Genomic DNA, 15,566 nt, shown 5'->3' with positions numbered 1-15,566 from the left:
TTAAGCAGCCCTTCCCAACCAAAATTATAAGAGACAAGGAAAAATTGAATGACTTCCACTTTTTTTAAAATATGAAAACACTTTACGGATATTATCTGTGAAATACTCCTTAAAACCATTGAATGATGGGTGGTGGGTGACTTTTCTGAGAGGTTATTAATTTCATACGCACAGTTATTAACGCACAGAATTGCGTGTATCTGGTAAAAATATGAAGCCCATGACAGGGCCTGCAGTGAACAGAAGTCGCCTGTGCCTTACTCTCATGCTCTGTTATTTTATTCCAGAAAAAGGTGTACGTGTAGCCCTGGCAGGTGGCTCAGTTGGTTGGAGCATCATCCATATACCAAAAAGGGTGGCCGGTTCAGTTCCTGGTCAGGGCACACATCTCGGGTGTGGGTTCAACCCCTGGTAGGGGTGCCTACAGGAGGAAACCGACTGATGTTTCTCCTTCACATTGATCTCTCTCTCTGTTTATCTCTATCTCCTTTTCTCTCTCTCTAAAAATTAATAAAAACATATTTTTGGGTGAGGATATAATAAAAAGGTGTATGTACCTCTCTCTTCCACTGAAAGAATAGTGTTCACTGTTCCTACACATTGCTATTTACAATTAATATGTTTTTTTGAAGATCATTCTTCATTATTATACGCATTATACATTTGTATATACACATATTATACCTTAGTATATAGCATAATGATCAAGAATGGTCTTCAAGGCATCTGTATAGAAAGCATAAAGAGATGGATAGCACTGTGTGCCCTCTTTTTAAATGTGTCTATTACATGTTATGCAATGTATACACATGTATGTATCCAGCATTTCTTACATGTACACGCACACACGGAGTTACATCTATAACTTCCCAGTTTCCTGGCTGGTTGACTTTCACCTTCACGTTGTGACTGATGTTTCTCTTTTCAGTGCCCACTGTCGATGTCTTTCAGATTTCCACCAAAGAGCGATTCGGATTGGGGCACCAGCTGAAAAAGTGAGTTTTCCGCAGAATGAGAGCTCCATGTCTGTTCAGGGAGCGGGTTCTCACCTGCTCGTCGCTGCCCCCGTGTGTTCAGTAAGCGCTCTTCCCCAGGCACCTGGGGAGGAGCTTCCCGCGTTGCTGGAGCTGAGTGGGCACTAGGTTGGCAGAGCGCGATGCTGGAACCCCGGCTCCTCCCGCTGCTCCCCAGGTGGCTCTCATAATGCTATTGCATTGACTTATTTTTAATATATATATATTTATTTATTTATTTTTGACAGTATTACAGATGTCCCCCATCCCTCCTCCGCCCAGCCCCGACCCCCCCTCACCCAGGCCTTCACCACACTATTTTCTGTGTCCATGGACAATGTATATAAGTATGTAAGTTCTTTGGTTTAAATCTTATTGCAATCTTGGATTAAAAAAACCTTCAAAAATTAAGTGTAAAATGAAAATCTTCCCTTGTCCTGAGCTCAGAGGTGAATTTACTACAAATTGGAATTATGCACCGTTGGCCACGGGTTTACACCTTCTTTTCTCACCACCTCTACAGCTGAAAAGACCCCAAATACTTCCTCCTGTCCGCGGCAGCCTGAGCTGACCTCAGCTAACTGGCAGGCCAGGGTGGGGCCGTGGGTCTGAGTGCTGTACGTTCTGGTCAGCTGAGTTAGTTGGGTAAGATCTGAAGGGCAGTGAGAAATTCGTATTGGCTTAGTGCCAAGAGCCACACCTGTCTTTTTGAACATCACACGCTCACAGATGTCAGTTTGTGTTTGAAAACGCAGGTACGGTCCCTCTGCCGTTTCATTACCCAGGCTCACGAGCGGATGTTTCCTCACTTTATTTGTGACCATGTGCAATAGTAGCTCCTTTCTGCGGGTGTCCTGCGAATTAAAGAGAAAATACCTGCATTTGAGGTTCATATTTTACTTCCTGGAATATTGTCAGTTATAAGCAAGTAATGGTACCATTTCCTGTTGCCAAGCAGCCTGTGCTACAAATCACCGAAAAGAACCTGAACAACAAGCAATGCCGAATTGACCCGAAGGGCAAAGTGTTTCGGTTGTTGCTCACATAACGTTTCACTGTCAAGGTTCCTTCTACGTGAATATCCGCCCTGAAGGCCCCCCTGCCCCCGGGGGTGGGCGCAGAGAGGGTGCTGTGGGCCCTTCTCCGGAACAGGCCGCCCATGCCCACCGGTGCAGTCCTTCCCGCGGGTGGGGCGGGGGATCCTGCTCAAACGCGCTGAGATCGGTGACCAAATTCCCGCCTCATGATGGCCACTCGGGTTTTTTCAAAAAACAACCATGTTTACCGGTGAAGTGAGCGGTGCTGACGGTGACGGGCTGACTTCAGGTTCCTCCGGGAGTCCGTTCACCGGCTTGGTTTATTGCTTGGGACCCGACAGTTTTGTTTTTTACTTCCCATAAAGCAGCGGTTCTCAACCTGTGGGTCTCGAACAATGAAAATACATCCTGCATATCAGATATTTACATGACGATTCATCACAGTAGCAAAATTACAGTTATGAAGTAGCAACGAGAATAATTTTATGGTTGGGTCACAACATGCGGAGCTGTATTAAAGGGTCGCGGCGTTAGGAAGGTTGAGAACCACTGCAAGAAAACCACATGAGCAATTCCAGTAAAAAGAAATTGACGTTTCTCGTACCTTAATAAATAGAATTGTAACTATTAACAAAAGATTTTTCAAACTGCTTCCTGGCAACAACAAAATAACTCAGATTCCCTCAGCCTGGCCTGTGCCCTCTCGCAATCCGGGACCCCTCGGGGGCTGTAGCCGTCTGCCAAGTGGCAGGCGGCCTGGGAGGAGCCTGAGCGGGGGTGGGCGCGCGCTGCTGATGCTCATCCTGGCCGGCTGCGCCTGCCACCGCCTCTTGGCAGCGCTGCCACGAAGTCCAGAGAGGCCCCCGCCACAGCTGTGCTCACCAGCTGTGAGCCCAGCTTCTGGCTGAGCGGTGCTCCCCCTGTGGGAGCGCACTGACTACCAGGGGGCAGCTCCTGTGTCGAGTGTTTGCCCCCTGGTGGTCAGTGCACGTCACAGCGACTGGTCATTCGAGTCATTCCAAATGACCAGAACAACCAGAAAGACAGGTTGACCGGTTGCTATGATGCACACTGACCACCTGGGGGCAGATGCTCAATGCCGGAGCTGTCCCCTGGTGGTTAGTGTGCTCCCGCAGCCAACCTCCCATGGCTGGCCAACCTCCCGTGGCCCCTCCCTCCGATTGGCCAACCTCATGCAGCCCCGATTGGCCCCGATCGCTGGCCAGGCTGAGGGACCTCACCCGTGCACTAATTCGTGCACCGTGCCTCTAGTAGTCTTTATAAATCTCTATGTACCCTCCTTCTTTTATCAGTTCTTCTGTCATTTATATTTTTTAATTTTATCACAGTAATTTATTAATAATAATTCATAAAATCATAAAAATTTCTGTAGGATGCTTTTTACATACAAAAACATCTTGTGTGATTCTAACATGGCATCTCCCCAGTCATTGCTGCGTGTCTGTTTCCCTTTGGTAAACGCATTCTCTACGTAATTAACACCCGGATCTCATCGTCAGTGGCCTCGGCACATGGTAACAGACTCTTTGGTTGACAGGATCATGCAGACCTTCGTCACCCAGCAGTGGAAGCAGAGCAAAGACAAGCCCAGCTGCCTGCACGGCAAGAAGCTGTCGGAGAGGAAGGTGAAGTCCCCCCTGCACTTGTTTTCTACCCTGCGCAGGTGGGTACCGCGCCCTGCCCGGGGCGAAGGGCTGGGCTGGCCGCTCTGGCACTCAGCTCCCAGCGTCCTTTCTGTTCTCTCTCGTGACACTTCCAAGAACGGGCCAGGCACACAGATATCCATCAGAGTTTTGTTTCTTTTTCTTTTTTTAAAAATATATTTCTTTATTGATTTCAGAGAGGAAGGGAGAAGGAGAGAGAGAGAAACATCAGTGATGAGAGAGAATCATTGATCGGCTGCCTCCTGCACACCCCCCACTGGGGATCAAGGCTGCAACCCAGGCACGTGCCCTTGGCAGGAATCGAACCTGGGACCCATCGGTCCGCAGGCCGACGCTCTATCCACTGAGCCAACCCGGCTAGGGCCAGAGTTTTGTTTCTTAAATGGACTCAGATTGCATCCGTGGCTTTGTAATCGCAGTTTCCTCCACCTACAGTAGCTCCGTGTAGGGCTCTGGGATAAGTAGGAGAGGGAAGTCCTGGTAACCTGTTTTGCTTTTCAGGGAAAACACATTCCAGTTCCTGTGGTCTTTCCACAGCTGTGGCTGGGCGAGCTGTGTGGCGGGGGGCTGTGTGTGGGGGGCTGTGTGGTGGGGGCTGTGTGGTGGGGGCTGTGTGTGGCGGGCTGTGTGGCGGGGGGCTGTGTGGCGGGGGGCTGTGTGGCGGGGGGCTGTGTGGCGGGGGGCTGTGTGTGGGGGGCTGTGTGGCGGGGGCTGTGGGGCGGGGGGCTGTGTGGCGGGGGGCTGTGTGGCGGGGGGCTGTGTGTGTGGGGGCTGTGTGTGGGGGGCTGTGTGTGGGGGGCTGTGTGTGGGGGGCTGTGTGGTGGGGGCTGTGTGGGGGGCTGTGTGGTGGGGGCTGTGTGTGGGCGGCTGTGTGTGGGGGGCTGTGTGTGGGGGGCTGTGTGGTGGGGGCTGTGTGTGGGGGGCTGTGGGGTGTGCACACAAGGTGGGGTGTGTCACGCAGCTGGGCTGACGGGGCCTGGCCAGGGCCCTCCGTGGTCCGGTCTCCCCTGGGCCATGCACTCACTGCGGTTCCATTCTGAAGGTCGCCCAGCTACCCGCCCCCCGGCTGCGGGAAGAGCAAGTCCAAACTGAAGGCCGAGCAGGACGGGATCTCCAAGACGCACAAGCTGCTGCGGAGGACTTGCTCCAGCGCCGTCAAGGCCGAGGACTGCGCCCCCAAGGCGCCCCGGCCCTTTGGCCGCTCCCTGTCCAGCGACCCCAGGGCCGAGCAGGCCGTGAGCACCCTCAAGTCGCACAAACTCCTGGCCCGGCCCTGCCCCGCCACCCCCAGGCCGGAGGACTGCGCCCCCCTCAAGCCCCACAAGCTCTTGACTCGCTCCTGCTCGGGGGACCCGCGCTGCGAGCCTGGCGGGAAGCCCCAGCGGCTGCTGGGCAGGTCCTACCCCAGTGGCCTCCGCGTGGAGGAACTGTACGGCCTCAAGGCCCACCGGCTGCTCGGCAAGGCCCCCGCTGGCGCCCCCAAGGCGTCCCGGACTGAGTCCGGCCCGGAGCCCAGCGAGGGCAGGCGGCTCTCCCTCACCTCAGGGCTCATGGGCATCCTCACGCCCTCCTCCTCCCAGCCCGCTGTGCGTAACTCTCATCTTTAGTTAAAGGTTAATCAGGGTGGCAGGGAGGGTTCTGGGCATTGGCAGGGAGCTGGTAGAGGAAAGCAGTGCAATCCTGTTGTTTTTTAAAAATCCGTGGGTTTTGTAAGTATTGTTGTGCATAGCGAGCATTTGCAACTGGTGCTGGGATGTCCATCTACACTAATAAAAGAGAAAGATGCAATTGACCGTACCTTCGCAACACCCACCAGCCAATCAGGAGTGAGTATGCAAATTAACCCAACAAAGATGGCGGGTTAATCTGTATACACAGGTGCAGAGCAGCCAGGGGCAGGGCAGCCACTTATATGCGCACCGGCACCAAGCGGCCTGGGTCCCGGGGATGGGCGTCTTCAGGACCAGGCTGCTCTGAGCCTGTAAGCTTGCACGTAGGCCTGGAGCGGCCAGGGTCCCAGAATGACCCCCAGACACTCTGGGCCTGCACATGCAGGCACTGAGAAGCTGGGGGCGGGGCGGGAACATCCCTGGGATTCAGGCGCTCTGAGCCAGCATGTGCGCAAGCAAGCCAGGGTGGGAACGTCCCCCACAGTGAGCGAGCAGACAATAGGGCCCTGCTTGCCCCTGGCCGTGGCAGCGAGGGGCAAACAGTCCTCTGCAGGGACCCCACAGAGAGCAGACACCAGGGCCTGCAGTGGCATTAAGCAGGCAGGTCACAGAGAACAGAGAACCGCGGGGGGCAGGCCTAAGCAGTCAATAGGACATCCCCTGAGGGCTCCCAGATTGGAGAGGGTGCGCGTCGGGCTGAGGGACCCACCCCCAGTGCACGAATTTTGTGCACTGGGCCCCTAGTGTTGATTATATTTGTCTTAAGAAAATGTATTTGAACATATTGGTACTTTGAGGTAGACGTCCCTTCAAGCCCATTCTTACCAAAACTTCTTAGGGCCTGTAGGGTATCATGTCAGGGGGTTCACAGAGCATCTCCTTACGCAGGCTGAAAGTTTGATGTTTTGTGAAGTGGGTGGAGCTGATCTCTAGTTTTCTCACCTAAGTGGTGGAGGACAAGGCTTGTCTAATAATGAACTTCAGGTGATGTCCTTCCTGTCGTGTCTAAGGAAAGCTGGGTTACTAGCACCATTGCTTGTAGCGAGGAGCAGCATTCGTGGCGGTAGCTCTGCCTCACCTGAAGCTGCTCTTGGTGTCTGTAAACCCCAAGTCACTTAATCCTGAAGCTGCTTTATTGGGGGGCTGCGGCGGGGGGGGGAGGGGGTGGCGAGGAAGGGGGGGAGATGAATGTATTAAAAGTTAACTTTGGGTGGTGTTCACTGGGAGTCAGTCTTACACAAAATTTACCTCTGGAAGGATCTGCCTTAGAGTCCATTTCAGGTAAAGAAACAGACCTATCTTATGTATTTAATTTACTTAAAATAGTGGACACATGTTTTGTTTGCTTTTGGCGAGTGTGTATCTGTGTTGGGGCCACTGTATTTAGCTCTTGACTGTGCACATGGAAACACCTAGCAATAGATGAAATGGCAGAAAGAAAAGATTTGTTTTTAGAAAGTTGTGTTTCTTGTATAGATTTATTTCTACAATTAAATTGTACATTTTACCATCCTAATATATAAAAAGCCAGGGGCTGTCACGACCGAAACAACCAGACGGACGACCAAACAGTAGGCTGCATGGGGCAACAAGGTGGGCAGGGGGGTTAGTGAGGGACGACCAAACGACTGAACAGCAGGCTGCATGGGGCAACCAGGCTGGTGGCGGGGAGGGGGAAGGCAGTTGGGGGCAACCCGGCCGGCAGGGGGAACAGTGAGGAGCAACCAGGTCGGTGGGGGGGCAGTTGGGGGCCACCAGGATGGCTGGGGGACAGTTGGGGGTGACCAGGACAGCAAGGGGGGCTGTAAGGGGTGACCACGCCAGCAGGGGGGGCAGTGAGGGGCAACCAGGCCAGCAGGGGGGGCAGTTGGGGGTGACCAGGACAGCATGGGGAGGCAGTTGGGGGCAACCAGGCTGGCAGGGAGGGAAGTTAGAGGTGATCAGGTCAACAGGAAGAGGTGGTTAGGGGTAATCAGGCTGGCAGTGGGGGCAGTTAGGGGCGATCAGGCAGGCAGGCAGGCAGGCAAGCAGTTAGGAGATTGGGCGTAAACCAGCTGTCGGACATTCCCCGAGGGGTCCCGGATTGAAGAGGGTACAGGTTGGGCTGAGGGGACCCCGCCACCCAGTGCATGAATTTCATGCACTGGGCCTCTACTAAGATTATACTTGTGTTAAGGAAATGTATTGGGACATATTGGTAATTTTATGTAGACGCCCCTTAAAGCCCATTTCTTACCAAAACTTATTAGGGCATTTGGGACTTAATGCCAAAGAGTTACTTAGAAGAAGGTTTCGCATGTTAGTCACAGCCAGGAAAGACAATCGCAGACATTCCGCACAAGAGGATGTCTGCATGGCCTCCTGCCTGGTGAAGCTGAAGCACCATGTAAGAGGTCAGTGTTGTCCGCTTCTCAGTGCCCGTCTTCACTGTCTTTGGAGGAAGAATTTTAGTCTGATTGTAAAATCAGATGGAGATGCACTATGAGGAGGTGGGAGCGTTGGACACCAAGTAATAGAGGAAATAAGTGTGAGTGATTATGGGAAGATGCCAGTCATTTTACTAGAACAGGAAGGGGCATGTTCACTCAGTTCAGACAAAGGGTCATGGCAGAAAGTGTCCTGTCACACAGGGACTCCGCCACCTCCGTGTCAGATCAGCGACTCAGCTCCCGCCAGAGGTGATCTTAGAAAGAGCACGCCTGCTTCCGTTCATGGCTGCGCAGAGCAAAAGGCTGTAACCTGCCTCTTTCCCCATGTTAAAGAATTGTTTTGTTGTTCTGCTTTGCTTTTACAGCCAAATGGTGCCAAATGCATTCCCATCCGAGACCGCGGCTTCCTAGTGCAGGTAAGAGCCCAGCACCCACCCGCTGGAGAGCGGCTTTGGCTGCCGGGAGTGGGTGTCACACCCCTTGTCAGCCCACCTCATTCCCTCCCTGTGGCCCCCGCAGACCATCGAGTTCGCGGAGCAGCGGATCCCCGTGCTGAATGAGCACTGCGTGGTGTGCGACGAGAGGCACGTGTTCCTGAACGGCCCCATGCTCAGGGTCAGTGTCGGGGGCGGTCGGGGGGGGGGGGGGTGGGGATGTCAGGAAAGGGGGAAGGCAGAAAACAGAATCCTGAAAAGCTGCCTGACAGGAAATACTCTTTGTTGAGTAGATTATCTCATAGGTAAAGGGGTATAATTTGGACCAAGGAGTCACTGTGTCTGAAGGAATCCATGTCAGAGCGAGTCCTATCATGTCAGGAACATATTTCGTTCATGTGCCTATATCTCCTGCATGTGCCTGTCGCCTCTCTCGTTTATCTGTGTGTGTCTCATAGGTCACCTGCCAGGCACATGTGGGTGAACAGGGAGACAGAATTGTAAACAGCATTTCTTCAAAGCCACACAATTTAAGATGCTCACTGTAGAGAGGAGACGGTGGCCTGTATTGCAGTTAGAAGAGTTGTATAGGAGCTTGCAGAAAATCAGTAAAATTTCAAAAGATGCAACTCACGGACACATTCAGGGGGTGGTTGAGGGGGTATAGAAATAAGAATCCATGTGCATTTTGGGGAGAATTACCCAATTTCAAGCTTTGTTTATAATTCTTTTATTGAGGTTAAATTCGGTAAGAAATGCATAACATGTAATTCACTATGTTAATGTGTACAGTTCAGTGGTGCTTAGTATATTCACACTGTTGTACAACCATTACTGCTGTGTCATTCCAGAACATTCCCACCACCCATAAAAAAACCCTGTAGCTTAGTGGTCACTCCCCATTTCCCCTCCCCTCACCCCCTGCCGACCACTTGTCTATTTTCTATCTCTGAGAATTGGCCTGTTCTGGGCTTTTCATGTCAATAGAACCTTGTGTTCCATGGCCTTTGTTTGGGGTTCTCTAACTCAGTGTAATGTTTTCAAGGTCCACCCACATGGCACGTATCTGTACTTTATTCCTTCTGTGGTGGGACTAGAGGCCAAGTGCATGAATTCGTGCACAGGTAGGGTCCCTCAGCCTGGCCAGTGATCAGGGCACATCAGGGCTGGGCTGGCCAGGGGGAGGGGCCACAGGAGGGGGATGGCCAGCTGGGGGGGAGGGGCCGCAGGAGGCCTGCATGGGGGAGGGGCTGCGGGAGGTTGGCTGTGGGACCGCACTGACCACCAGGGGGAAGCTCCTGCATCGAGTGTCTTCCCCCTGGTGGTCAGTGCGCATCATAGCGACTGGTCGACCCGTTGTTCCAGTCATTTGGTCTTACCAGTCACTTAGGCTTTTATATAGAGAGGGATAATGTAGTATATGGATGTTCAACATTTGTTTTTCTATCATCGGTTACTGGAATTATTGGGACATATGTTAACTCAGTTTAACTTTTTGAGGAACTACCAAACGTCTTTGACCATTTCATATTCCTACCGACAGAGTATGATGGTCCCAGTTTCTCCACATCTTCACCAGCATAGCTAGCTATCACTTGGTTTTATGTTGCTGTAGTTCAGACTGGTATCTAAGGAAATCAGGAAAATTACGTTGGTTTCTTAAATAGTAAGGTAAGTGACCTATGAAATCAGATCACGAAATGAAAATTTTAAAAAAATCTCATTTTCATGCCCGGCTGGTGTGGCTCAGTGGTTGAGCATCGACCTAGGAACCAGGAGGTCGTGGTTCGATTCCTGGTCAGGACACATGCCTGGGTTTCAGGCTCGATCCCTAGTTTGGGGCGTACAGGTGGCAGCCGATCAGTGATTCTCTTTCATCATTGATGTTTCTATCTCTCTCTCCCTTTCCCTGCCTCTCTGAAATGAATAAAAATATATTAAAAAAAAACAAAAACAAAACCCCCCCCAAACATTTCATTTTCAAAAGAAGAGAACGAGAGAGGAAGAACTCTGCCCTTTGATTCTGTTAAAGATTTCTCCTAACTCAGGGTCACTCATTTTCTCTCTTTCTTACATTGATTGCAGTAGTTTCACTAGAATTAGATAAAATTCTTGGGTTTTCATAGATCTAATCTCATCTGTGTTAGCTATTTCTATTTCACCATTTACCCTGTTGCTTACATATTTTTCTCTTTTCTCCAAACCTGTTTTTATTATATGACAAAAGTCTCTCAAAAATTCCCAGAGTGTAATCTTCGTGTGCTGTTCTGCCCCTTTGCTCCGGCCTGGGCCAGCAGGTCACAGTTCCTACTTCACGGGGAGCTAGACCTCCTCCTTAGAAAGACCAGAACGCCAGTTTTCTCTTTGTTTACGAAGTTCATAAACGCCACTCCCGGGCTTGCACTCTGCCAGGTAGCACTTCTGCTCTGCACCCACATCAACACCAGGAGGACTGGCCAGAGATGCCCGACTGCCCAGTTTGGCATCGAAGTTTGGATCCTGATCAGAAAACCAAACCCAAACCAGATCATTGGTTCTGGACGTTTTGGGACCAACTGGAGTGTTAACACGGCGGCTGCCTTAAAGATGCTTTCAAATGTCGAGCTACACGGCTCGTGTTTTTGCAAAGCAGGAAAGCTTCCCTGACCGAGTCGGCCACCGTGTTATCCTCTGAACTCCCCGTGCCCTTCTCTCTGTCGCACGCGCCAGCCCGGGGTCAGTGCGGTGGCTCTTCTCGGCTCCCTGCACGCGAGCTGCTGAGCTCCTGGAGGAAAGCGCGTGGCTGTGTGGGTCGTGGTCCTGCGAAGGGGGAAGCCTGCCGTGGACACGTGCATCCCGTGTGTCCCTGGTTCGGGGACCTTTCCGTTCTCCAGAGCAGCTCCTGATGGGAGCACTGACCTCGCTCAGGCTCCGGCCGCGTGCCCGGGGCGATCCCCTGCCCTGGGGGGACCGGTCCGCGCTGGGAGTCCGTTCTCCTCGCGTGAGAAGCAGGCCCGGTCCTGCCAAGGCCGAGTCAACTGAGGAACCTGAGACGCTATCGTCTTGTGTATCCAACCTTAGTGTGGGCCTTAGACCGAGTTCTTCCCTGAAGCTCTTATCTTCAGGGTGAAATTAACCGGTGACGATGTGGTCCTACGTTAAGGCGTCCCATGAAAACTCTTAAGAAACAGAGCCCATGGATAGACCTGGGTGTGGCCCCTTTCACCTCCCGAGAGGAGAATAACCAGGTCTGTGTGAGGTCTGACTTTAATATTCGAAAAATGGATGGAGAAGCACATTCTATACCTTCCCTGTTTCCCCACATGCGAAAGTTAAGACTTCAAGGTCTGAGATACAGGCTAAACTAAGTAAAAATCATACCAAGAATAGTTCAAAAATGTGATTTTTTTTTTTACATCCAAACAGTAGAAATTAAGCTCTGCTCAGTAGCTAGCTGTCGGAGACAGCAGGATGCCAGGTGCCGAGGGTCCCGTCCTGGTCCTGTCTCAGTGGGAGGGGTCCTTGTCCCTGTGGCATTCCTGTCTCTCTCAAGGTCCAATAAACCTCTTCCGCCCCAATGTGTCTGTCCTCCAGGACAGGAGAAGAGCCCGAAGCATGGATGCTCCAGCCAGAAAGACAGAGAACCAAAGGCCTGTGGGTTCTGTGTTTCTAGTTTCTTTTTTAGCAAGAAAGATTTTAGCGAATTAAGAACTAAGTTGCAAATATGATGTACAGTGGTGAGAGGCCCTGGCCCTAGGTTTACAGTTTAGATCATAGGACCTCACTGCTTGAAGGCACTATCATAACAGAACACTAAGGCAGGTAATAGTAAGCCCTGGCTGGGTGTCTCATTGGTTAGAGCATCGTCCTGATACGCCAGGGTTTGTGGGTTTGATCCCAGGTCAGGGCGCATATAAGAATCAGCCAGGGAATGTATAAATAAGTGGAACAACAAGTCTCTCTCTCTCTCTCTCTCTCTCTCTCTCTCTCTTCTCTCTTCTCTCTCTCTCTCTTCCTCTCCCCTTATCTCTCTCCCCCACCCCCTCCCATACTTTTTCTCTCTAAAATCAATGTTTCTGAAATGGAATCAAACTGCACATTTAAGACTGGCAAAGGAAATAGATCGTTTTTTAAAAAATTTTCTTAGGGGAACATCAGCCAGAAACCTTTGTGACTGGTTACGCTCCACGTCCACAAAGCCGCCCAGGAGCGCATTCCGACCAGAAAGGGTGTTGCGAGTGGGGCCGGCCTTCCCGGCCGCGAGCGGAGGCCAGTGGCCTCTGAGAGGAGCCGGCAGAGGGGCAGCGGCACTAACGATGCCTTTCTGCCGAGTGGGCGGCGGCCGGGGATGGCACCGCGTTCGGCCCCATCGGCTGCCTAACGCGCCGTGACTCGGAGAAAAGATAAATCACGCGACACTGCGTCCGACCTGAGAGATGGGCGCTCTTCGGAGCAGTGGCACGGCCTATGTCTCAGGGCCGTGACGTCGGGAGGTTATGGAAGTCGAAAATCTTGGCGACAAAACCCATCTTTCAAGAGCTGGGGAGCAAGTGAGCAGAGTCGTGCTTCTCCCAAAGACAATGACTTAGGACCGTGGTCGGCAAACCGCAGCTCACGAGCCACATGTGGCTCTTTGGCCCCTTCAGTGTGGCTCTTCCACAAAATACCACGTGCGGGCGCACACGTACAGTGCGATTGAAACTTCGTGGCCCATGCCCAGAAGTCGGTATTGTGTGGAAGAGCCACACTGAAGGGGCCAAAGAGCCGCATGTGGCTCGTGAGCCGTGGTTTGCCGACCACTGACTTAGGAGAAGGTGGCCTCCTTTCTTATTCCTTTTACGGGATTCGGGGTTTCACTGTACTTGTCAGTGCAGCTTAGGGCTGTGCTTTTTATACATCTCATGTGCGAGTGCATATGAGGCAGGAGAGATGGGCTTTTCAATTGAAGGATATATATATGTATGTATGTGCGTATATATATGTATGTAATATATTTTTATTGATTTTCAGAGAGTAAGGGCGAGAGAGAGCAACATCAGTGATGAGAACCACTGATTGGCTGCCTCCTGCACGCCCCACCCAGGGGATTGAGCCCGCAACCCAGGGCCTGTGCCCTTGATCAGAATCGAACCTGGGACCCTTCAATCTGCAGGCTGATGCTCTATCCATTGAGCCAAACCGGCCAGGGCAGTTGAAGGATGTTTTTGTCTACCGCTCAAGCATTCCCGGTGCAGGTGCCCACGCCTCGCCGACACGGATTTCCTAGCCCGTCTGTGACTGGATCCGCCAGCGGTTACTTACCGGTTGTGACTCCAGCGGAGACATCTCCATGAAGTGACGCGCTGTGAGGCCTTTCTCCTCGGCCGTCTCAGCCTTTCCCTTTCCCACGTGCCACCCGGGACACCGTCCCTTTGGAGCCGGGAGCTGGGCCGGCAGGCGGTAACGCGCCCCTTCCCTTGCAGCCCACCGTGTGCGAGCGCGAGCTGTGCGTGTTCGCCTTCCAGACGCTGGGCGTGATGAACGAGGCCGCCGACGAGATCGCCACCGGGGCCCAGGTACCGCCGGGGACCCGGTCCCTCCTGACCTGGATGCGCAGACCTGGTTCCGGTTCGCTAGCTGTCTGCACCTGCTGTTCGGGCGCGTGTCTGATGGCTGCGGGTGAAGCAGACTGGCCGCTGGCCCCGGGAGGCACGGCCTGTCCTGTCCGTCCGAGCCTGACGGTCGTGTCGCAGGTGCCCAGGGAGGCCTGGCCCGCGCCTGTGGCGTGGGAAGCGGTGCGATGCTTTCCCACGGGGTGACGCTGGCCCGGGAGCCGCCACAGGCCTTACGGGAGACTTACCTGTGGGCTGTGGCGCCATAAACAGGGCGCTATTGGTTTTTAGAACCAGACCAGAAGAAAATGGGCAGAGCCTGTCAGAAAGAGCCCTCGGTTTGACAGTCCCGGGGTTTATGGCAGAGGAAGAAAAGTCGAAAAGCCGATAAAAAGGCCGTGCGGAGGCAGAGAAGCCGTCCCTGTTTCTGGAAGGAAAATGAATTAGGAAGATGCCTAAGTGTATGACTGCCCGCAGTTCCTTCAGAATTTCAATTGGCTTTGTGTTTTTATTCATTTATGGAGCGTAACTAAATTACTAATGAATCCAGAAGGAAAAGTCATAGAAAAAGAAAAAAAGCTAAGTAAGGGAGGCTAGGCCATCCCTGTACAAAAACATACTCTGCAGTCCTATAATATTTTAACAACGTACAGTGGTGGCAAGGAGTAGCGTGGCAGATGGTCCACAACTTAAAGTTACATACGTATACTTAACACTGTTGAAGGGGTATGAGGACTGAGTAATTGGAAACAACAGGTGGTATTCCTTTAAATCAGTGGCTCTCAACCTTCTGGCCCTTTAAATACAGTTCCTCATGTTGTGACCCAACCATAACATTATTTTTGTTGCTACTTCATAACTGTCATGTTGCTACAGTTATGAATCGAAACGTAAATATCTGATATGCAGGATGGTCTTAGGCGACCCCTGTGAAAGGGTCGTTCGACTGCCAAAGGGGTCGCAACCCACCGGCTGAGAACCGCTGCTTTACGTTAATGGTCAGCTGTGGTTGAATCTGGTCTAGTCTCACAGGCAGATTTGAGGGGCCGATAGCAATCCTGAATCTCCCCTGACCGACCACCGTGAGAGGGAGCCACAGGCCAGGCGCCTGGCAAAGCCGGGAGGTTGGTAACCGTCCCCTGTGTGTGTTTGAAGGTGGTGGACCTGCTGGTGTCCATGTGCAGGTCTGCGTTGGAATCTCCCAGGAAAGTGGTCATTTTCGAGCCATACCCTTCCGTGGTCGACCCCAACGACCCTCAGATGCTGGCCTTCAACCCCAGGGTGAGTAGCCCCGACGCTCACGGCTTCCTTCCACGGCTGAGAATGCCGGCTCCTCCGTGTCCTCTCCCGTCTAATCGCTGCCTCCCCCAGCAGGCCCGTGACCGCAGGGACTCTATCCGTTCCGGAACCCCGGTTCCTTTTCTGCTGACGGGATTTGCTCCGTCTTTCCCATGTCCCACTCCTTCCCTATCCATCCACCCTTCCCATGTCCCGTTCCCTATCCATCCACCCTTCCCATGTCCCGTTCCCTGTCCATCCACCCTTCCCATGTCCTGTTCTCTATCCATCCACCCTTCCCATGTCCTGTTCCCTATCCATCCACCCTTCCCATGTCCTGTTCCCTATCCATCCACCCTTCCCATGTCCCGTTCCCTGTCCATCCACCCTTCCCATGTCCCGTTCCCTATCCATCCACCCTTCCCATGTCCTGCTCCCTGTCACATCACT

General features: G+C 52.5%; 1 protein-coding gene across 6 annotated transcripts in view; it reads left to right on the top strand.

The window, feature by feature from the left end:
- The window catches only part of PARP8 (poly(ADP-ribose) polymerase family member 8), a 137,184-nt gene that overhangs the window by 93,557 nt on the left and 28,061 nt on the right, over positions 1 to 15,566 (top strand). For 5 of the 6 annotated variants that reach the window (XR_004967473.1, XM_036308689.1, XM_036308685.1 and 2 more), the window contains 7 exons: positions 929 to 995; positions 3,609 to 3,734; positions 4,778 to 5,321; positions 8,200 to 8,250; positions 8,354 to 8,449; positions 13,710 to 13,802; positions 14,994 to 15,119. Coding sequence is in view for 5 of the 6 variants with exons in the window: in XM_036308689.1 (XP_036164582.1) it covers positions 929 to 995; positions 3,609 to 3,734; positions 4,778 to 5,321; positions 8,200 to 8,250; positions 8,354 to 8,449; positions 13,710 to 13,802; positions 14,994 to 15,119 (1,103 nt within the window). In the remaining variant the exon portion in view is untranslated. The remainder of the gene's footprint in view (positions 1 to 928; positions 996 to 3,608; positions 3,735 to 4,777; positions 5,322 to 8,199; positions 8,251 to 8,353; positions 8,450 to 13,709; positions 13,803 to 14,993; positions 15,120 to 15,566) is intronic. The other variant, XM_036308687.1, reaches the window with a different exon arrangement.

This window comes from Myotis myotis, unplaced genomic scaffold, assembly GCF_014108235.1.
Source record: "Myotis myotis isolate mMyoMyo1 unplaced genomic scaffold, mMyoMyo1.p scaffold_m19_p_5, whole genome shotgun sequence".
NCBI classification, from domain to species: Eukaryota; Metazoa; Chordata; class Mammalia; order Chiroptera; family Vespertilionidae; genus Myotis; species Myotis myotis.
This window is presented reverse-complemented; position numbering and strand designations above follow the sequence as displayed.